Source organism: Protopterus annectens, chromosome 4.part0, assembly GCF_019279795.1.
Source record: "Protopterus annectens isolate FY-2018-M chromosome 4.part0, PAN1.0, whole genome shotgun sequence".
Lineage (NCBI taxonomy): Eukaryota > Metazoa > Chordata > Ceratodontiformes > Protopteridae > Protopterus > Protopterus annectens.
The window spans coordinates 1,887,341,058-1,887,365,028 of NC_056733.1; the positions used below are offsets into that span (position 1 = coordinate 1,887,341,058).

At 38.7% G+C, this 23,971-nt stretch overlaps 1 protein-coding gene across 3 annotated transcripts in view; it reads right to left on the reverse strand.

Moving 5' to 3' along the window:
* LOC122800063 (rho GTPase-activating protein 7-like) overlaps positions 1-23,971 on the reverse strand; it is a 988,694-nt gene that overhangs the window by 256,916 nt on the left and 707,807 nt on the right. For all 3 annotated transcript variants that reach the window (XM_044069557.1, XM_044069559.1, XM_044069558.1), the window contains one exon: positions 11,142-11,303. In XM_044069557.1, the coding sequence (XP_043925492.1) occupies positions 11,142-11,303 (162 nt within the window). The remainder of the gene's footprint in view (positions 1-11,141; positions 11,304-23,971) is intronic.

The following is a 23,971-nucleotide window of genomic DNA, read 5'->3' on the forward strand; positions in this document are numbered from 1 at the left end:
TAATATCCAAAGAGGGTAGGACATTAGATGAGGACAGAAAAGTAGCGATTTTACAAGCACCAAAACCCACTACCAAGAAGGAAATGATGTCCTTCCTGGGTACGACTAATTTTTGTCGGAGCTGGATTCCAAAGTATGCCTTGGAATCTGCACCACTGACTAACCTGATATATAAAAAGCCTATGGCAGCACAGGATTTGTTACAATGGACACCAGAAGCGGAATCTGCTTTCTGCAAACTAAAACAGTTAATAGCATCCTCATTAGATTTAGGTTTACTCAACTACCACAAACGTTTTTTCCAAACTGTAGATTGTAAGAGAGGTTATATGACATCAGTGTTAACACAGCAGCATGGGGACAAGCAACGTCCTATTGCTTATTATTCATCACAACTGGACCCAGTGGCATGGTCTTTACCTCACTGTGTACAAGCAGTAGTTGCAGCTGCAATGGCAGTACAGGCTTTGGCCTCAGTAGTTTTGTTCCACCCTCTCACATTGAGAGTGCCTCATGCAGTCGCGATTATTTTACTGCAAGAGAAGGTAGCATATCTTTCCCCTGCTAGGCATCTTTCCTGTATGACTATATTGTTGAGCCAACCTCATATGACAATTGAATGATGTACGACTTTGAACCCTTCTACCTTGCTCCCAACCCCTGCAGATGGCACACCACACAGCTGCCTCAGGTGATTGAGCAAAAGACACTGCCTAGAAAAGATCTTATGGATGTCCCCTTGGATGATGCCGAGGTGACATACTACGTGGATGGCTCATGCAAAAGGGGTCCTGCAGGACAGAACCTAGTAGGATATGCAGTAGTTTCTGATATTGAGATTATAGAAGCGAAACCCTTACCACACAATTTATCTGCACAGGCATCAGAATTGATTGCCTTAACACGGGCATGTACCTTAGCAAAGGGTAAATGTGTAAACATTTTTACTGACAGCCAGTATGCTTTCTCTACTGTACATGTTTTTGCGCAACAGTGTAAAAATCGAGGAATGATAACATCTATTGGCAAACCGATCAATCATGCACAGTTTATTTTAGATATTTTAGAATCTATTCAGTTACCTCAAAAAGTAGCTATTTGTAAATGCACAGCTCATACCAAGCAACAGGACAGGATTTCAAAAGGTAATGCGAGAGCTGATACAGCTGCAAAGCAGGCAGCTTCAGAAGTATTTCACTTGAGTGAAGAATTACAACCCTCTGAGATTTAAGATTTAGAAATTTTAAAGACAATGCAGACACTTACTACGCAAGTTGAAAAACGAAGATGGGTAAAACGAGGAGCAATTCTCAAAAAGGGGCTGTACATCTCTAAAGATGGGAAACCGATATTGCCATCTAATTTGTTTAGATATGCAGCTTTGTTGAGCCATGTGCAGTGCCATGTCTCAACAGGGGGGATGTACAGCTGGTGAACCAAGTGTTCACGACATACGGATTCTTAAACTACTCTAAAAAATTTTGTTCGATGTGTCACGTTTGTAATAAACATCATGCACAAGGGACATTAAAGCCCAAGCAAGGGAGTTTCCCTACACCACCGTATCCGTTTCATACTATCTGTATGGATTTCATAGAATTGAACAAATGTGAAAATAAGAAGTATTGTCTTGTCATTGTAGATATGATTTCCAGATGGGTGGAAGCCTTTCCGACTAAAAATCCAGATGTGGCAACGGTGGCAAAAGTTCTCGTTAAAGAAATCATCCCTAGATTCAGCATTCTGAAAGGATCTACAGTGACAACGGCACACACTTCGTAAACCAGACCATACAACAGTTAAGTAAACATTTTGGTATTTCTTTAAAAAATCATTGTGCATACCACCCACAATCTGCAGGGCTAGTAGAGAGGCATAATGGGATTTTAAAGAGTAAGCTAAGGAAGTTAATAGTAGAAACACAGAGGAATTGGGTTTACTGTCTGCCCCTGGCACTGTTGAGCATGAGAACTGTTCTGTATGCAAAAGGATTGACTCCTTTTGAAAAACTATTTGGAAGGGCTTATTATATACCTCAGTGGAAACCTCTCATGCCCGCAGACCAGGAAGCCGACTGTACACTCGCAGAGTACATGAGAAATCTGTTGAATTCTAAACATCTGCTGCAGTCAAATTCTGTTTCAGATAAAGAATGAACCAGACTGTCAGAAGTGGCAGTGCCCCCAGGTACCTGGATTTGGGTGAAGACAGTAAAGAAAAAGAATTGGGCGTCACCAAAGTGGGAAGGTCCATATCAAGTGCTTCTATCGACACCCATTGCAGTCAAGATAGCGGAGCGCGCCTCCTGGATCCACCTGACACACTGCAAATTGGTTAAAAACTTTGAACTGGACAAAAATCTTGTCACATGCCAAGAGTAAAAATGATAGAGTCCAGAAGAAACAGGAATGCAGAACAACCTCTTCCTCAGAAGTATTGCATAATCATCCTGTTAACTGTACTAGTGACAATAATCTTTTTGCTGTGGCCTTTCCTTTTCCCAGCCACACAGACTGAACTGAATAAACGTGAAGCGTTACTTATAGACTGGCATCCAAACTTTAACACTTACCAGGCAATTAAATATGTGTATGCTGAGACTTTCAATGTTTCAAATTGCTGGATTTGCACAGCTTTGCCGACAGCATACGGGGGGTTATTAATGACTACGGTCCCCCTAGGGGTCAACGAGATCTGGGAAAACTTGATTTATGATACCTCAACCATTACATCACAAGATAAAATAGCATTGCACTTGTCTGTTCCACAAAAGGGAACTGTGTGTTTTTATAAAAATTATACTGTTCAGGTGGGTTGCAGAAATTGCAATGTGACTTTTCCTTATAAATGTTACACTAAGGGTAACAATGTAGATTTTTATTGTAATACAAATTATGATTCATTTCTTGGATTGATGCACAAAACACTTGATGAAGTAAAACATAATTCTGTTCTTTATAAACAACTGTCTATAATTGATAGAAAAATGTTTCATGCAGGGTGAGTGTATATTCATAGCAAAGTTACTACTAAAGTAGAGGACTGTTATTTTGTGTGGCAGAAAGGCATACAAATGGTTACCTGAGAATTGGTCCGGCAGTTGTTTTTTGGGTTACCTGGTTCCGGCCATACGACACACTGCAGTTTTGCCTCGAGGAAAAATTTGAAATGTCTGAGCGGTCGTCAAGAAACCTGTAAATCCAGTGGGACAAATCAATACATGTTGGAAAGACCATCATTCTATAGGCAAAGGACTGACACATATGGACTTGAGTGATAGCGTTATATTGTGGGCAGGCATATTACCAGCATATGGAGCAGTGAAATTGATCTGGGAGCTGAGAAAACTGTCTAAACTTCTCGAAGTGATGAGCAATGCAACTTTTTCCGCCCTCAAATTGGTGACTGATGAACTGAATGCCATGAGAACTGTAGTGCTTCAAAACCGCATGGCTCTCGACTTCACCCTAGTGGCGAGAGGTGGTACTTGCGCTTTAATCCAAGAAGAATGCTGTTCGTATATTCCTGACCAGAAACATGAGATAGACAATCATCTTGAGGTAATCCAGCAAGTATCAGCCATGACCAAACCAGGCCCAAACCCACTGATGGACTTTTTCCAGAAATGGTTTGGGGGGGTTGGGTACCATCCTAATGAACATCCTGATTGCCATTTGCATAGGAATGCTCCTACTGGGAGTATGTGTTTGTTGTGGCATCCCCTGCATGAAAAGACTGATTAAAGACCTTATAGACATGTCAGTTTCTGAAACCTTATATCAAAGTGCTGAGTTTGAAGAACTATTGAAAAACTGAAATGCTTTCATAAGTTTAAACTGAACGACTCTCTTAACTGCAAGTCCTGAGTAGGAAGAGGTTAGGAGAAGAAAAAACTGTTTATGCTTATTTTGAAAGTAGAATAAAAGTATTAAAAGGAGGGAAATGTCAGAATAATATGTATTAGTGTATGTATTAGTAATATGCTTAGTGCATTTAGAGCTTGAAAAGGGTTAACATATTTATTCTATTTTACACTGCATAAATCTGTACAAATTGCAGAAGCTTTCTGACCTTGTATTGTCATGAAATATGTGCAGCTAAAATCTTTGCTTATGCCTTGGAAATTTAAAATCTGAGCAACATCTGCTGTAGAACAATACTGAAAGTTGTGTTTGATTATGTCAGCTATAGAAGGCCATGTCTTGTAAAACAGTATAAGAATAGCATACTTCCTGTTAGTAGTTAGGCAAAATCTTGTATTTGCATGTTTTTGTCTCCTTGCTGCAAGTTATTAAATGTACCTTAACTGAACCTTACGTGTATTGGTCTTTGAAGTTTTTTCCTTTGACATATAATAAGTCTAACTTTCTTGACCTAGCAATTACAATCATATCTTCTCCACTTTTGCTTATCCTTTAACTCTGTTCTCCCTGTTCTATTCCAATTATGTAACTGTAAATATGTTTGCTTTGCTAAATCTACTATGTACATACTATTTTGTCAGATTGTTTATACTTACTCATAAATATAAAGCTATTGTTTTGTTACATCACCATGTAATCTGGGCTGAGCCTCTAATTAGTTATTATGTGATCTCTATTCTACACTGGTAAACAATTTAAATAAATATATTTTATTATGGGCAAATAATATATAGTACAAAGTTATGATTTATTGCCATCTAATTGTGTTTTGACAAATAAAAGAATATTGTCATCCAGTTATGTTTTGAAAAATGGAAGACTTTGGTTAGTTTCAGTACAATTTCATATGACAATTTATGAAAAAAATTGTAGATAAAACATTAATGAAACATAAAAGATCTGGGAAGAATTTAAGTTTATTCGATCCTTGTAACACTGAAGAGAGAGACAGTAGAATGTGCGACTGAAAAAGGTCAGATAACCAATCAATACCCATTTATCAAAATGAAAAGCAAAAAAGATATAGATAGGTTAGGCATAACAGGTTAATAGATTTATGGCAGAGTACTGCACTTGAATTTTCTAGTTCTCAAGTTTTTGAATGATACTATGACTACAGTATCATTTTGTTATTACTGGGATGCAGCATGTTCTAAAAAGATATAAATGCTTGACAGAAATAAGTAGGGAAATGTTATATAAAACCACCTGCGATTTGCATTATGTTAAAAATCATTAGAAAGAAGGAATTGTGTATTGTAAAATGAGGTTTATTAGATTTTAGGCCTTTTCTTCAGTTGTATTGTAAAATAGTTGTATTTATTTTCTACTTTTATTATGTATATTAAAGTAAATGTGCTCTTATTTTTTTCCACCAAGAAATTTTATTTTCCAAGAAATAAATAACAGCAATCAGATTCAGTAAACTTAAATTACAGGTATTATAGTAAATTCTTACAAAACAATTAACACAAACTAATATTTACAGAAGCCTGATAATAAATATTTGAATTAGAGCTCCAAATTTTTCCAATTCTTTTTAGTTAGTTCAGTCATTAATGATATTGTTCTTCAAATATAAATCAATAAGCAAAACTACTGTATTCCAAGGGTTATTAGAAAATGTATTAGGATAAATTCTTAATACTTTTACTTTAGTTTCTTTGACTGCTATTTCCTTTAAAATAAGAGGAAATCTTCAAATGATGGACAGGTGATTATTCTCAGTTTCTTTCTAATGCTTTTTCTTGCAACAGCCATAATGATCCATAAAATATAATTCATATTCACAATATCATTTTTATCTAAAATATTGGTCTGAAAATAATGCTTGCAAAAATTATTCTATCTTAGACCAAAATGAAGACAAAGAAGAACATTCATAAAATATATGAATCCAATCAGCTTTACGATTTTGTGAACATCTCCAAAACGATAGTATCATTTCCATTTATTTTGACAATTGTATTGGGAGTTAGAAAAGCCCTAGGTAGAAATTTCCAGGTAAAAATGTGCCAGACTTGAGACCATGAAGTGTGTTTAATGGATGATAACAACTGTGATTTATTATGGAAATAAAAATGCGAAACATTGTCCAGAGTAATATGATTCCAGAATTTTACATTTAAATCTGTTTTATATTCAATAAAAAATTTATAAAGTGTGGAAATTAAGTTGTCTATTTTTATTATTATATAAGATTTTGTATAATAAATAGAAAAATTTATGTTCCTCTTTATAACAAGAATTTGATACAGAAATACATAAATAATTTGTATAACCTTTTAAGTTATGCAACGATAACCAATCTTGGGAGCTGAAATCAAATTTGGATGTAAGATGTTGAATTTCTTTAGATTTCAAATCTTTAATACAATAATACCAACATATAAACCCCTTAATTTCCCAGAATTCTAACAATTGATTTTTAATTTTATTGTAAACATTTTTGTAATGTTGAAAGGAATAAGCGAACTAAATTGTAATATCAGTGTTAGAGTAAATCATGTTTTGAATTAATTTTAATAAGGAATTTAAATATTCTGAATCTGCGTGATAAATTAATTTATATTATTATACTACAAAGGTAATGCCAAAATACATTGTTTGAATTAGATACTGTATATTTAGATATATTAATATTCTAACTACCTAGAAGATTTAAGTGCAAATTTTTCCAGTATGAATTATAACTGGGATCAATCCAAATTAATACAATTTAAAAAACTGAGACTTTTATATATGATTCTATATCAGGAAAATGTATTCCTCCCAATAATGTGCTCTTATTTGTTCTATATCCTGCTATGTTTTCATTTGAATTTTAATAAAACCAGTCCTATGGTTTTTGATAGAATCTTTTACATTCCTCTAAACTTCCACCATCTCATGTAGCTGGAACGTTGGTTTGATGTCTTATTTGAAGCATGGTAACTCTGGAGGGCAGCATCTCCTTATGTAGCACAATGTCAGTACTGGAAAATAAATCTCAATATTTACTGTGGGAATATATTGCCTATAGCCCTCTGCTCTTCCCATGCATAGTATAGTGACTGCAGACAGCTTCTGTGCAATCCATTATTACCCAATGAAACGTATCAACAGCTGCTGGTAAATGCACTTCTTTTTAAGTGTTTTCTATCCCCTTTTAGTGGGAGACCCCCTGCTTCCCCCTTAATTAATAAAACATAATCAGAAGTCAATGTATATATGGGAATTTTATGTAGTAACCTCATATAATCAACTTTTACCAGTTCGATGAGAATAGCCAAGTTGTGACAAAGAAATCCTCAACCAAATATTTGAGCCCAAAGTATGCAGAAAATGCTTTTTGTGTGGTTTTCTGAATGTTTCATATGAAAACAGTTTCTTTTCAAAAAGTCTGAAAATTCAGTGATTTTATTTCATGAAATAAGACAAACACTTAGCAAAATATTTTAATACATGAGTTACTCGCTATATGTTTTATAGTACATGATATTTATATCATTATATATCATATTTCCTTAGCAAAAGAAAGAAATAACCTTTATATACCACAATTCAAAATATGAACTGTGGATTTTTTCTTCCTTTTTGAGTGCAGCAAGGAGGAGTGAAGCCTAGGTGTTATATGACACTACCATTTTTGTGTAAAGACAGTTCAATGGACATTACTTTTCAGAGTATGTTTGAAAATTAATGTTATGCAGCATGAAATTCATTAGGCACAGATATGGATTATCCTTTGTCTAAATATGTATGCCTGAATTCTTTATGCAGATAGTAGCTTATTTATTTTCTATGTCATTTTATAAGTAGAGGATATAGTTAACTAATTAACATTTTTACTCCTTTTTAGTGTCTTACAATAAAATGACTTTAAAGAGGGCCATAATTCAGTTGTTTTTTGCAAACTCTGTAAAAGTAAGTGCTCTTTATTAACTGTATTCATACCCGTGTTCTTAGCCATTAAGTCTTGCTATAATTATCAGAAGACATGAACTAGAAAACTGTTACTGAACAGATGTTTACCCATAACTAATGTTTACTTCAGCTGTATGAGTAAATAAAAAAACTGGTCCAGATGAATATTTGTTCTTCTAGTTTTGGAAGTGTAGGTGTTTCTTTAGCTAAAGCCAAGTTATCTAGAAGTAATGGCACATTACCATATTATACCATAAAACATTGTTTATATTCAAGAATGTGCACTTCAGTTGGACAAGGCAATCAGCGTGAACATTGTAAATCCAACATTCACAACAGGAAGAAGTCTGGCTACTAAATAAGACTTTAGCAGTTATAATGATGATAGCACTAAAACATTTTTTAAAAAAGGCTGTTTTCTTCAGAAAAAACACCCTACATTACATCCATGTCTTCTTGTTCTTATTATGTTTATATTATTAGTTTGCTGTTCTTACAGAAAAAGACAAAGGCAAATATGTATGATAGTGAGGCTTCAAAGAAGTGAGCTTCTTCTCTGTCTCTCCTGCAGTTTATTAATGCACTGTGTAATCATGGGGACGTGCATGCCATGTGCATGCTCCCTGCTTGCACAGTACATCACAGTACATCGATAGATGGCACAACAGGCAGAAGACTAAAGTGCCGTAATACAATCACATTATTTTAAATAGGTAAGTGATTTCTTTCTTAAATAATACCATTCTATAATAATAGTGATCTCCTGTATATGGATAATGCATTATTTACCCTTAGTTAGATTTGTTTCATCACATGGACTAAACACTTGTGACTAAATCATAACAGCTGTGGATAAATCTTGCATTATACACTCCCAGTCATGGATTATTGCTAATTATACAATAATCCCTCAATAATATTCAGAAACGTGCATGCTGATTGGTCAGTGTGCCCATTGTAAATCCCATAATATAACAACGGAAAAAGGTCTGGTCGCCCAAACTTTTTTCCAATGGTATAAATTGTCCAAAACGTTTTTTTTTAATAAAAAAAAAAAAAAAAAAAACGGAGCAACGGAGACTTTCTTTTCTTCATTGCTTCCGTTTCAAAGCATTGATGTACTGGGTTTACATGGGAATGCAAGTCCTGTATGCATGCACAGTACATCAACACAAGGAAGCAGTATACCACCACCAATGGAAGAACAGTAATGCACCATTATACAAAGACATTATTTAAGAAAAGTAAGTATTTTTTTCTTAAATAATGTCATTGTATAATAGCAATAACCGACTCCGTGGTTGTGGTATATTGAAGATTTACCCACGGTTGGTTTTATTTAATCACTCGGGCTTTGCCCTCATGATTAAACCACACCAGCCGTGGGTAAATCTTCAATATACCACACTACGTCATCGGTTATTGCTTAAATATCCTACAAAAAGGCAGTGATGAAGCTTTTATTTTGGAAAGTGTCTTGCCATGACCACAGAAAGTAGGACAAGTACCAGAGGCTACAAAAACTGCTCATACATATATGTTACAAGCTCCTCACACCATTGTAGAATGGACGAAGGATGATACAATTAAACAGATAAAATGTAATTGTCTTTCCTTTCTATTGTAACTGATTTGAGGCAGTGTTATGGTTATAGTAGTTACATCTGATATTGAATTTGTGGGTTTTTACTACATATTTTTGCAAATATTGTAGGAATTTTAATGGCTCAGCCAACATGTATGCATTTTCATCTTTTTATAATATAAAGTCCAAGAAATTCAACAGCTTGTCTTGTGTTTTCTTGTTTATTTTGTATATCACTCTTTGTCTCCGTGTTGTGTAACAGTAGTTTAAGTGGTAATTTCTGTATTTAGTTTCACCAGGTTATAGAAGAGGTAGGGCCTCTACCCCTATAAACCAGATGTATTTGGTCTCAAAGCTAATGGCAGGAAATTTTAGAAATGCATTTCAGAATAAAGTATTACTATTTGTTGAAGTGACTTCATTAGCAAGCTACAACATGTTTCCTTTGAAATGTATTGCATTTTCAGAAACCCATATGTAATAAGAGTTATTACTTTAAAATGGTCTCAGTCTTCATTATTTTCATATGGTTTCCCTTAACCCAGCAATTTATATTTTTGCATAACTGAGACAGATACTGCTGCTGGCAAAAATGTGGTTTGTGGTAAGTTTGCTTGTACCATGTTATCATTTTTACATTCTGCATGTGCAACTCTTGCTGTCCACTAATATGGGACTATGCATTTCACACGACAATTACAGCACTGGTACTGGTCTCTAGTTTAGTGTCTTAAATGATAATTTATGCAATATTCTAAATTCATTTTCCTGATTTTAAAGTACACCTGATCAGCTCCATTATGCAGAGTGATAAAGCCCTGACTGCAACTCAAATGACATGGGATTGCCCAGTGACCTGCATGCTAGAGTAGCTATTGATGAGATGGTGGGATTAAGAGGCCAGAACTGGCTCACCTATCTTAAGGAAGGGAGATGGTCTAGTCTTCTATATTGTCAGCACCTAATGGAGACAGAGGAGCACAGCATGCAGCATATGTACTGAAAATGTCCCTTTGGTTCTGTCAAGCCATGTCTGCATAGTAACTTTCAATATACATGTGTGGGAGGGAGAAGGCATAGCAGGCCTTCACATCTCTGAACTCAGATATAGACTACAGGCAGATGGGTTAGGAATAAAAGATGTGAAAATCCCTTATATCTTTTCAGATGACAGTAATGCTGTGATTTAGCCATCATGCTGAAGACAATGAACAGATGGGTATGGCCACAAAGGCAGTTTGATGGTTTGCAGGTAAGGGGCAGGGAAAAGGAATTAAAAAAAGAAAGTAATTTTCCAGCCTTACAATTCCTGTCACATGACACGTACTGTGTAAGCAATGATTATCATAATACCTTTGCCTGACAAGCATAATATGCTTTTATCAAGACATACAATATTCTAGTGTTCTGAGTTTTGTCCTCAGTAAGGTATGTCATTTATTTGCCTACCAGTGCAGTACAGAGTATTTGAGCAATAAAATGCAAACATGCTATAGTCTGTTAACCTACATTTGGATCCCACAACCTTTATTTCCATATCATCTGATGTTGAATGAGTCATTTTATGAGACCAAATCCCCTGCATCACCTCTAAAAATAAGTACTTGTATCTAGTGAGTCCTTGAGTCCTGTTCAGTTAACAAGTTAAATAAAGTTAAGCCTTTGCAGGGGCATAGTTTCTAATAGCACACCTTGTTGTCTTGCATGTGTCACTAGAAGGTACTTACCAGTTCCAGCCCTGCTTGCAGGTAGGTGAGTACTTATCCATTAAAGTTGTGAGTTTCAAAAGAGCCAGCTTTCGTAGCCAAATCAGTCGAGTCACTCCTTGAGAGCTGATCTGCTCGAGAAGAGCAGGGGTCTGTTCTTTGTACCAGGGTAATCTCTTCTGCCTAGAATGAAAGCACTGTCAATGTTAAAATCAACTTTCAGCTGCAATGAGTCTCTGTCTTTTTTCTCAACATAAAGACTCGCATTTTAAAAATTATGTGTCAATGTTCTATGTCTATTCATTTGCTGCACTTACTGCTTATATGTTTGAATCCAAGGAACTAGAATGGTATATTCTGCGGTTCCACTTGAAACCATCGAATGTTCAGAATATCGAAGTTCTGATCATCGAGACCAGAACATCGATGTTCAGACCATCGAAGGTTCAAAATGAACCACACAAAAACAAATAAACTTACAAAAACTATTTTATGCAGTGGGGCTTCGCCTCCCTGCACCCCCCACACACCCCCTACTTTAATATTCCAACTCTGAGATCGCACTACAGTGGGGTAAGGGAAATCTCCCATTTACCGCTATATGTGGTAGCGCTAAACGGGAGATTTCCCGTGCCCTACCTGCAATGCCAACACTCAGATGGCACACACACACACACACACACACACACACACACACACACACACACACACACACACACACAACATGCAGGGCACCTTGCTGCCCTGCATACACACCCAAAAGTTTACAATTTTACTTACCTGGCACTTCCACTTTGAACCTTTGATGTTCTGAACATCGATGTTCTGGTCTCGATGATCAGAACTTCGATGTTCTGAACATTCGATGGTTTCAAGTGGAACCATATTATGTGTATAGTTTATGAACAAACATTTGTTAAAACTCAGCAAAGTCAAGTAAAAATCCTGACTGGAAAAAAAACACTACCATAATGCAACACAAGCCTCTCATATTCTACTATCAGATCTCCCACCATAATATCTTACTCTTTATTGTCATAACATCACTATCCAAACATGCAACATTCACCGTTATGATCAACACCGGGTACACTATTTTTGTGTTCCAAAAATTCAATTTTAGCTATTTCCCCACAAATTCCTCTAGTAATTGTCTAGTTTCCCAGACAGTAGCAGAACTTTTTTAAGAAGGGATACAGAATGAGCCATATAGGCTCATTTCAGCCATAACCCAAGCTACAAGGGCAAAGATGAAAGGTGTATGCATGGACAGTTACATTTTCCAGTGAATCCAAATGAACTTCAGGATAACATGTAAATTCTACTTTGCCAGTAGGCAGAGAACATGCCTGAACTGTGAAACTATGAATGGTAACAATTACCACTGTGCCATTGTGCTGCCCATTTGCAGACCACATTGTATTAAAATAAATTAAATGTTGACAACCTGAGTATTTTAAGTTACAATAGGTCAACAGAAATGGATCTAAAAGAAATCTAATATATAAGTTCTGATCCGTCTATCAGTTTTTCATAATTATCAGAATAATTTTCATCATTCTTAATAAATACAGAGACGTGATACATTAGACTACAAAACCACTATTTAAAAATGTCAACATGAAAAATGATTTGAAGCATTTATTTTAACTGAACATGTTTAGGTGCCTTAGAACTTATTCAGACCAGCTGTATGATTTACAATAGGGCATTACATTGCATTAAGATAACATTTGCCTGAAGGCAGAAGTAGACGCAAAGCTAGATGCATTCAACATTCTAGTCTAACAGACTACTGCACATTAGGAGGTTTAATGCAAGGACAGACAGTCATCCTTCTTAACATCTCCTATCCATCTTTATTTCACACTCACTAGTCATATAGGAAACATTTTTGCTGCTGCATAATATTTGTAAACAGAAGTGTTTAATTACTATATTATGTTTAATATAATATCTCTAGTTTTTAATGTACCGTCTTTTGCAATAATTTTATAATGCCTAATATTTACAGAATGCTTTTTGTGATGTAATCTGGAACTTTTCTCCCCAGGCCTCCACTGAAAATGGATACCCTGTGGCTCCCAGAAAACAAATAACAATAAAATAAAATAAAATAACTCTCACTGTTCCACCATTCCCCCTCACACTTTCTGTCCCATACCTTCTGACTGTTTCCACGTATTTCATCTCCACCAATTTCTGGACTCCATTTTATGAGTCCATAAGGCTTTCTGTGAAGAAATACCTTCCAAATCCAAGGATTAATTAGTCTTTCCAGTGTGTCACCTTTTCTTTCCCTTCATATCTTCCTGACATGACCTGTCACCATTGCATGTCCTTACGTCTCTTTAGGTCTGTAATTAGAGGAGCTACAGCTATTCATGTCATATCCCTTTTCCTCCATCCAAAAGAGTTTTCTGGTATGTTCTCCTGAATTCCTCCCATCAACCTGGTGTCCCTTTTCTTGCATCATCTCCAGAACTGTACTCATTATTCAATGTGTGGTCTGAATAGACTTCTGCAGAGTGGAAACATTACCTCTTTGCCTCTAGAATCTACCCCCTCAGGCATGTTACATCCAGCATTAAGCTGCTCACATTCCAGTGCACAGGCATTGTACATCCCCCACAGCCAGAGAGCACTATGTCCAACCCCTGACTGCTTCTCACTCACTTTTGTTCATCCAGATGCACTAGACATTTGCCTAACAGCAGTATCAGTAAGCATGAACATGACTCTGTTAGCACACTCATTCATGCAAATATCTTCCCTTGTTTCTTTCCTTCATCTATCCAGTGGATTTATGGAGCAGTTATCCCCCTCCCCCATTCTGTAGCACTGAGGCACATCTATATACTGTATATCAGCTGAACACACTGCTTGTACTTCACAAATCAAGATGTCTAAAGTTTCTCTCCTGTATTATTTTATCTGGGCAAGACTTCTAATCACACCTCCCAACTTCTTTGCTGAAAAATTCTGAAGAAAAACAAAAATAATTAGGGGGGGGGGGTGCTAAATGGTAAAAATTAAGGACTTTTTTATATTACTCTCATTTTCTTAAAACGTAATTAGAACAACAAGCTTTGTGTCAACATGCTTTTTCTGAAAACTAAGAAATATGAAACTCTAAAGTTTGGCTTTATTGGTTGACTGTAATTCTCAGTGAATTACCAGAAATTCAAAAATGTTATGAGGGATATTGCAAACATATTCAGCAAAATCAGGGAAAGTTGAAAGGTATGTTTCCTTTACCCACTTCCCCTTCTGATAACATTTAACTAAAGCATGGCATCCATTCATAACTGGATATCAACAAAGGGTAATAGATACCAATCACACAAAGAAGCTTATATTCCTACCAGGAGATTCCAAACTATAAAAATGCATTCTTGTCATTTTATTTGTTTCTTCAAAGCAAAGGAAAACACCTACATTGATTTTCATCGCAAGACAAATTGGAATAAAGATTTCCCGTTAAAATCATCAACCATTAGTGAGTTCAATAGCTCATATAGTGCAGAGACCATCAAAAGTTTTCAGAGTTAGAAAGCCAAATATAAAATTATAATTAGACACAAAATGTAAATTTCAGTGCCTCAAAACATATATCACTATTTTTAAAATAAAACATTTTAGTCATCACATGTGATTTTTTCTACCTCACTGTATTTGATATAGTCTATTTAGTTATTTTATGGGTAGAAAGCTGACTTTTTGTCACAGAAATTTTTACCGCTATCTAGCTTGATCCTTCACACTACATTTCATGCTTAGTTGGGAGTGCCACGGGGGGGGGGGGTCTAGGCAAGTGTGACATATTAATAGGTTCATAGGTTCATACTAGGCTATCTGCCCTAGGGCATTTATAAGCCTAGCCAGAGTGTGTTTGGCTTTCGCCACTAGGCTTGCCACCCCTCCGTTTTTTTTCCGGACTATCAGGAAATCAAACTGATTCTCCGGTAGTCCGGAAAACACTGTACAAACTCCGGTATTCTGTTTCAAAAAGGAAACAGACTATCGGAGTTTGTAAATCGGCTGATTTACTATGCTTTTTTTACAGAAAAGCATAGTAAATCAGCCAAAAGCAGGCGGCGGGAACGAAAAAAGAGGGCGTTCCCGTTGAGTGATGCTGTCATGACATCACAAAATAGGAGGTATGTTGGCGGGAGAAGGGGTTGGGCTGGGCGGGGTTACTAGTGATGTGAGGGGCGTGGCTTTGCTCCGGTTTTAGCCGTGAAGGAAGGTGGCAACCCTATTCGCCACCCATTTTAAATTAATTTTGCTATGCCCTTTTTCAAGGTTAGTATACTGTGCCTCTGTCTAGCAATGACACAGAAGTGATACCTGGGGTAAACCTACGATCTCCCATCCACTCATCAAGATTCCTTTTGAAGAGAGTCAATGAGGGACTCTGCCTAACCTTGACTGGGATTTTATTCCAGAGTGAAGGGAGCCTCTGGGTTATGAATCTGTCCCTCCAGCATGTCCTATTTATTTCAGTGCTGAGGTTCAAGTCTCTCGAGCACGTAGCTCGATGGGATTTGGATTTTCTGAGGTGCAGCATGTCCATTAATTCCGGGTTGGACATGGCTTTATATGTCAGGCACAGATCGCCTCTGAGCAGGCGGTATGCCACTGAGTAGAGCTGGAGTTTCTTTAACCGGGCAGCATATGGCATCTGTTTGAGCCCTTTGATCCTCTTGGTGAGGTACTTTTGGGGTCTTTCCAGTTGATGCAGGTGTCTGGTAAGGTACATCCCAAAAGGGGCATTGTACTCAATTATGGGCCTGATGAGGGATGAGTAAAGAGGCATGATGTCCTCCCCTGATCTAGATGTGAATCCCTTCATGATTAGGTGGGCTATATAAAATGTTCATTTAACCACTTTGGCCACGTGGTTGTCAAATGAGAGATTGCTATCAACTTGGGTCCCCGGGTCCCTAATTACTTCTTCTGTACTTAATGGATTACTACCTATGTGGTAATTTGTGGGCACTTTGTTTTTGCCAAAGGGGATGACTATACACTTTTTGGTGTTTAGCTTGAGGCCATGGCTCTGGCACCAGTTGTCTGTTTCTATGTGGCCCTTTTGGAGGATGCTTGTGTCGGCTGGAGAGTCGATTATGGCGCCTAGTTTGCAGTCATCTGTGAACTTGGTCAGCCACAGTCCTTCCGTGTTGGCCTGTACTTCCGAGAAATATATACCGAACAAGAGAGGTCCCAGGACTGAGCCTTGTGGGATGCCACTTGAAACTGGTTTGGAGTCTGACATGGCTCCAGCAATTCTAACCATGTGGGTTCTGTCCTTGAGCCAGTTTGCAACCCATCTAGTGACATAGGGGTTTATATTTAAGCTGGTGAGCTTATCTATAATGCCCGAGTGGGGTATTGTATCGAAGGCTTTTGCGAGGTCCAGGTAGGCTGTGTGGACCACCTTCACCTCGTCAATGGCCTTGGGGACTGTTTCAAAGAAATCAACCAGGTTTAAGAGGCAGGATCTGCCCTTAACAAAGCCGAACTGGGTAGGATCCAGTGTCTGTAGGTCCCCAATATCTTTATTTATGAGGTCCATGATGATCCTTTCCATAGCTTTGCAGACCAAGCTAGTCAGGCTTATGGGGCGATAGTTTCCAGGATCCGTTGAGGCACCACCTTTGTGGAGAGGGACCACTGTTGCTGTACGCCACTCTTTGGGTACATATCCTGTAGTAAGGCTGAGATTGAACAGTAGTTTTATGTTTGGGTTTGGCTCTTCTTGGAGTTCATGTAGGACGCAGCCCGGGACACCGTCTGGTCCCATTGATGCTGTGTTTTTTGCTTTGGAGAGGGCGGCTCTTATCTGAGCATCTGAGATGTCAGGGGGGCAGCACTTTGCTGGGACAGATATTTGCCCTTTTGGTGGGAGGGGGGGAGTTTGCACTGAACCTGTCAGCTAGGATGTTGGCAATGTCTGTGGGCTCGGTGTATTTTTTGTCATTTTGGACTAATTCTGAGCATATCTGGGAATTCCCACCCAGGTTCCGAAAGCATTGTGATTATCCTTAGTGTCCTGTGCAATTTTTCTCTCGAAGCTGGCCTTAGACGATTTTATGAGTGCCCATAGTTTTTTGCTAATACTGATCAGAGATGCCTTCCCTTTTTGGGATTTTGCTGTATCATGTAGTAGCTTCCTCCTTCTATTGTATAGTTTGTTTATGGCTGGCCTTTGGAGGATTGGGTCTTGGTTTTATTTGGGATTGCAAGATCCATGCATTCCTGAAGGTGTTCATAGAATGAGTTTATAAAGGATTCTGCAGTCTGGGCCGTATTTTCCACAGGCCTGGGGGCTTTGAAGGATTCCACCTCGGTTTTGAGGAGTGTGAAATTTGCTTTATAGAAGTTTTTCACTGTGGTTTTCTGGGCAGGGGGTGGTGTTGGGATGTGAATATCCAGTGAGATTAGTTTATGGTCTGATCTTACCAGTGAGGGATACACTTCTGGTCTGGAGCATAGAGTCCCCATGTTGGTGATGATCAGGTCCAGTATATTTTCCCCTCTTGTGGGAGTGGTAACAAGTTGTTCCATAGCATTTGAGTTTATAAATTCTAGGAACCTTTGGGCTAGGGTGTTGGAGCTAGAGTAATGCTCCCAGTCTATGTTTGGGTAGTTGAAGTCGCCCAATATAATGGTGTTTGGAGAGACCTTCATATTTTCCAGTGTTCTCAGGAGGGCCGAGTGGGGTTCCTGGGTTTGGGAGGGTGGTCTGTAGCAGGCTATAAACTGGAAGGCAGTTTTACCCACTGTTAGTTGCACATGGATAGTCTCTGATGCTTCGTGCTGTGCCACCAACCTGGAGGTGTGGGTATCTTTGACGAATATTGATACTCCCCCTCCTTTTGTGGTTTGGTCCAAGTTTTGGGGCCGAAAAGCATGGTATGAGGTATAACCTGGTAGTGCTGGTGTGCTCTCAGGAACCTTGAACCAGGTTTCTGTTACTGCACAGATATCGATGTTCTCCATGCTAAGGAGAGTTTCGAGTGCATGCATCTTGAGGTTTAGACTTCTGGCGTTGAGTAGCATTACTCTTAGTTTCTTATCCCTTGTGATACCTATGGAGGTGGGTTTGTCTTTTGAGCCTTGCCTAAAAAAGGCACTATGGGGGTAGCAAGAGCCTTTGCCAATATCCGAAAGCCCAGGGGTGACAGGTGCAAGCCGTCCCTAGTGAAGCATCGGGGCTTGTCGAGTATGTCATCCCAGGCTGACAGGCATTGGATCCCCTTTGAATGACACCAATACTTAAGCCAATTGTTGAAATTGATCATCTTGTCTTCATATTGTGGCATCATTCTTGGTAAGGGTAAGATGCTACTCAAGGTCAGGGTCATACTGGCCTGGGCTACATGCTCAGAGAGCTCCTCTATGTCACTTTTCATGTAGTCCAGGGAGGTACGTCTCAGGTCATTCACACCAGCATGGACAATGACTGAGTCATATTTGTACTTGCTTTGGAGTGACCTGAGTGCTTGTGTTATGTGGCGGATCCTAGCGCCCGACAGGCAGCTCACCATGACCTTCTCCTTGTTCAGCCTGGTGAGCAGGACGTCAGTGTGCCTGATGATAGAGTCACCTATTACAAGTGTATCAGGTGTGTTGTTTAGCCTTAAGGGCTGTGACTGTTCAGCACACTGGCTTTGTGAGCTATGTGTTGCACGTGTTTTGTTTTGGGGTAGCAGTTGCTTGGGTGTCTGCTTTGGAGGTCTCTGCTGCTTATGCAGATTTTTATTTAGAACCTCCGAGTATATTTTTGTGTCTTTATGTGTTTGGTTTGCTGTCGTGGTAGGTCTATGTGAGACTGGAATTGTAGTGAGTGTGGTTTCCTTCTCCTCCTGACTGGTTATGCCAGTACTGAGTTGAGAGAGCTTAGCCTCCAGTTTGGTTATATGGTTGCATCTCTCACGTGTTGGAATTTGTTGGGAGGAGGAGAGGGTTGTCTGTGTACATGAGGCAGTTGTAACATTGCCTCAAGATTCCCAGATTCACCAGCTGGACCGGAGAGGAGATTAACAACTGACCTTTGGACATGCTAGAATAGTATTGGGAATTCCTTTATAATTGAAAAAAAGGGCCAATGGGGAACAAGGTACTCAAGGGGAATTTGTGAGGGTGCAGTGCTTTTAATTTTTTAGTGCTGACTTAGTGAACAAGTGCCAGGTAACTTAAATGCAATGTGTTACAGGTAACTTAAATGCAAAAACGACAAACAGTAACTTTCTTTCAAGTGAAACAAGGAAATAAGTGCAGTAAGCAATGCAGATATCACTAGGAAGCCACAGAAGCGCTGAAAAGCCGCGTTTTAGGTGAAATTAGCGTTTCAGGGAAATAAGCAAACAAACAACAATAATTTATTCAAATTCTAAGGCAGACGATCTGCTGTTGAGTCTAATGTGTAACGCACGTGTGGACAAAGTATGGACTCTCATGCTTCAGTTGCTCGTCGTTCAACCCACTAATGATTGGAGTTCCTTGGCAGGAAATCGCTGTCAGTGAGTTCTGCCAGCAGTGATGCCATCTTCAGTGGAATTTCCCCTTTTTCGAGTTGGAACGACAGTGGAGTTTTTTATAGCTAAGTTTGTGTGTGTGTGTGTGTGTGGGGGGGGGGTGCTTACCCACACACACTGGGGTGCAGAAGGCTTGTCCCCTTGCAAAAAACATTTGAAAAGGTGTTTTTTCAGCCATTTTTTTCAGTGAATACAATATGGGGATTCTGATCCTCTTTGCATTCAGTTTCGTCCACTCATAGTAGACATTTGGACGTGCACAATGCAAAACCCAAAGAGGTTCCTGTATTTTCACATATGTAATAATAATAAAAAAAAAAACATTTATCATGTAGTCCAAAATGTTGAGTTCTTCTTGTACCACAGATTTGGAATGCTATCATAAGTTCTACACTCTGACTACTTGCTCAGACTTCTATACCAAAGAACTAGTATTTATCTGTGATGTTCATAGGGCCCTATCTAACACCTGAGTTCCTAATTTGGAAAGAGAAACTGGAAGAGATAAGGGCAAATTTGTACCACAGTTAATTCATTATCATGTACTAGCTTATACTGCTTAGGTTTATGGGGGTGCCAGAGCCTATCCTGGCAAGCAGTGGTACAGCCATAGGAATGGTATGGAAGAAGGGGCTACTGCACCTGGTGTCAAGATGCAAAGATGTCAGTAAACCTGGAAAAAATTAGCATTTTTTTACAATCAGTTACCTTTTCATCCGTGGTAGTGCAGCGGTAGCATTGTTGGCTCACAGCAAGAGGTTCTCCCGTTCGATTCTCGGCTGGAGTGCGGGGAGTGCCTTCTGTGTAGAGTCTGCATGTCCTCCCTGCGGTTGGGTGGGCGTTCAAAAGACATGCGTAAATGGGCGTGCCTTCGTTGAAGGTTGAACGTTGAGCTGGCACCTCGGTGTTTGTCAAAATCTACTGCCAATCATTAGCGGACCAGAGTTCCGCTGTGGCGATCCCTAACTGGAAAAAGCCGAAAGACAACAACAACAATCAGTTACCTTTTCAGGTCTGTAAAATGAGCTCAGCAGCAGCTGCATATCTGCATTGTGTAGAGCCTTCTTATCCCCCCACGAAAGGCATTTCATTGTAATTCTCACCCCAACCAGCCACTGCAGTGACTAAAAATTTTAACTTCTGTCAGAAAAGCAGACTGGGATGCACTTAGGAAAACATCTTTTATGCATCTTTTTAATTCAGATGTGTTGTATGTTGGTGGCAGTGAAAGTGGTAGTGAAAATATAAAATATGCTTTTTATTTAAGTCGACATTATAGAGAAATGCAACAGTGTAATTACTAGTGAGCTTCAGTAATAGAGGACAAGGTCTTAAGGGAGGAAGACTGAAGAACTGAGCACAACTGCTTTAATTTCATCTAGTGTTTGTTGCCTGCTTGTTTAGTTTGAGTGATCAGTTTTCCAGGTCATGGACATTGACTGACTGTAAATATTCTGGCCATTTTAAAAGTTATGTTTTTTAATAATTACTCACCAAGGTATTTTTTGCTGCTATATAATGTAAGCATACCCATACTAAGTACAAATGTAAAGATTACATATTTTAACTTGGAATCATGATACCTTCAGTATGAATGCTGGAGGGGGGTTCATAAAGAATCTGAATTTATGGAAAACTAAACACAGGGGATAGACAGAATGACAGAGCTTGTAAATCCAAGACTCTCCTTGCTGAGGTTGTCACTGTGAAAAAAAAGTGTTTTCCAAGAAAGAAATCTGAGCTCTACTGAGTTTTTCATAAATAAACTTGAGATTCCAAGGAGGATGATTTCTTTAACAGGTAGTCTCAGCAGAAAGGTACCTCATGTAATTACTTTGCAAGCCTTTTGAGAAACCAAAGAAGTGTAAATGAATCCTTGATGAAAGACTGAGACAGCATCTAAATGTTTTGTGATGGCTGAGAGGCTAAAATTTCCATTGAATAATTTAGTCAGGAACTGGAGAATACAAGAAAACGGGGAGAAATTGTGTCCATTTAACTTTATTTCTTCCTGTACTGGGTCTTTGGGCTGACAAAAGGATTTGGATCACCCTTGGAGGGTAAGCTTGGAAACGGCCTTCAGGGGAACTTAAGAAACTATGCTGTTAATTTAAAGAATTGAATGTCTGTGTGAGGCTTGCCAGAATAATGGCATATAAGGTCCAAATGAGGCTTATGAACTATGGTTTCTTCTTGAGATATTTCCAAAGAAGATGGAACCATAATTGATGGGGCCAAAAAGGGGCTATAAGAATCACTTTGGCTCTGTATAACTTTGCTTTTTGCAGGAATCTTGTTATATGGGGAAGGGGTGGAAATGCATAGATTAGCATCATTGGCCACTGCTGGACTGCAGCATCCTGGGGAGTCTGTTCCTGTAAAGTGATGAGGAAGAAAAAGCTACTGCATTCGGTGTTGGTCATGGAAGTAAAATTGTTGCAGTGAGGCTTTCCTGAATAACATAAAATCATTATTGTTGTTGCAAGACTGATGAACCACTCATGTGGCACCAGGATGCACCTGTTGAACTTGTGTGATATTGGTTTGTCACGACTGAGGATGTGCATTGCTAGCAGAAAGTGCTGTCTGTCTGTTGCCCACTCCCAGACTCTCATTGCTAACTGAAAGAGGGGGATAGGATCAGTTGCCCAATTGCTTGCTGATGTACCTACCACTTTACTGATATATTGTCTGAATGGATCTTAGTTGTATCCTGTAGAAGATGGTCCACAAAGGCCTGCAATACTAGGAGAATAATTCATATCTCCAGAATGTTGATTTGTGGTCTGATTTCCCATTGCATTCATATCCTTTGGACTGTATGCCCTAAGCAATGACCACACCCTAGTTTGGACACAGCCATGGTGATGAGACATCTCTTGTTTAAGTACACTACATGTAACCACCAGTATAGATGTCATCAGCATGTTATGTATGATGGAACTGTTTGGTGGAAAGGCTCTCCCAGCCAAGACAACTGAACATGGAGGTTTCACTTCAGAATTCTTGTATGAAGCCTTGCAAATGGCACTGATTTATTGTAAGTAACATTAGCCCCAGACATTTTAGACTAGAAGCAGCTTTCAGAGAAGGGTGTTGTAATAGGAGATTAGCTGCAGACTCTAGAGATCTTGTGCTGGCTCCATCTGGGACTTTGTAGTGTTCACTGATACCCCATGGACAGACAAAGCTGAAGTAAGTTGCCTCTTGCATAAATCAATGACTGTATTACAGTAGAGATGATGAGCTGGTCATCTAGGTACAGAAAGATCCTAACTTACAGCAGTCATTCATAGGTTGCTAGAGGTGCCATGCAGTAGGTGGATACCTGTTGGGAGGCTGCGGTGAGACCAAATGGCAAGGCTCTGAACTGATTATGAATTGCTCCATGGAATCACAGGAATCTCCCGAAAACTTTAGTTATTGTTGTATGGATATAGGCATCCTAGAGATTTATAGAGCATGACAAATCTCCATTCTGTTGACAAGGAAGAATTTACTGCACAGTGACTATCTGGATATTGGTTTTCCTTATATACTAGTTTAAGCTACCGAGATTCAGAATGGGCCTGATTACTCTGATTTTCTTGGAAACTAAAAGAATCAAATAAAACATAGGACCTTGCCTGATCCGGTTTGACTTCTTGGGTGGCTCTTTTTTCTAGAAAGTTGTTTATCTCCAAATTGGCTTTTGCAAAATTGAATCAGTCTTTGTACACTTCCATGATGTCAAAGTCAAAATTCTCTTCATGAAGCTGTTCCATTGTATTTCTGGGCAATCTGGATAAGGTATCAGCCAGATAAAGAAGTTTGCCTTTTTTACAGACCATTTTGAAGTTGTACTTTTGCAATTTGACCATGTTGTTGTTTGTCTTTTCAGCTTTTTCTGGTTAGGGGTCAACACAGCGGATATCCGGTCTGCTAATGATTGGCAGTTGATTTTTATGGTGCCGAGTTGCCAGCCTGATGCCCAACCTTCAGCAAAGGCATGCCCATTCACGCATGTCTTTCTGAGGCCACTCAACCATGGGGAGGACATGCAGACTTCACACAGAAGGCACTCCAGCCGAGAATCGAACAGGAGAACCTCTTGCTGTGAGGCAACAACACTACTGCTGTACCACCATGGATAATTTGAGCATCATTATTTGTAATCTTGCTGGAACAAAATGCATAGGCTTCTTTAAAATAGTACCTAGAGGTTGGTGATCAGTTTCAATCTGAATAGCTCGACCATAAATATAATCATGAAACTTGGAACACGCAAGCACTTTTGCCAAAAGGTCTTCCTCAATCTGAACATAATGC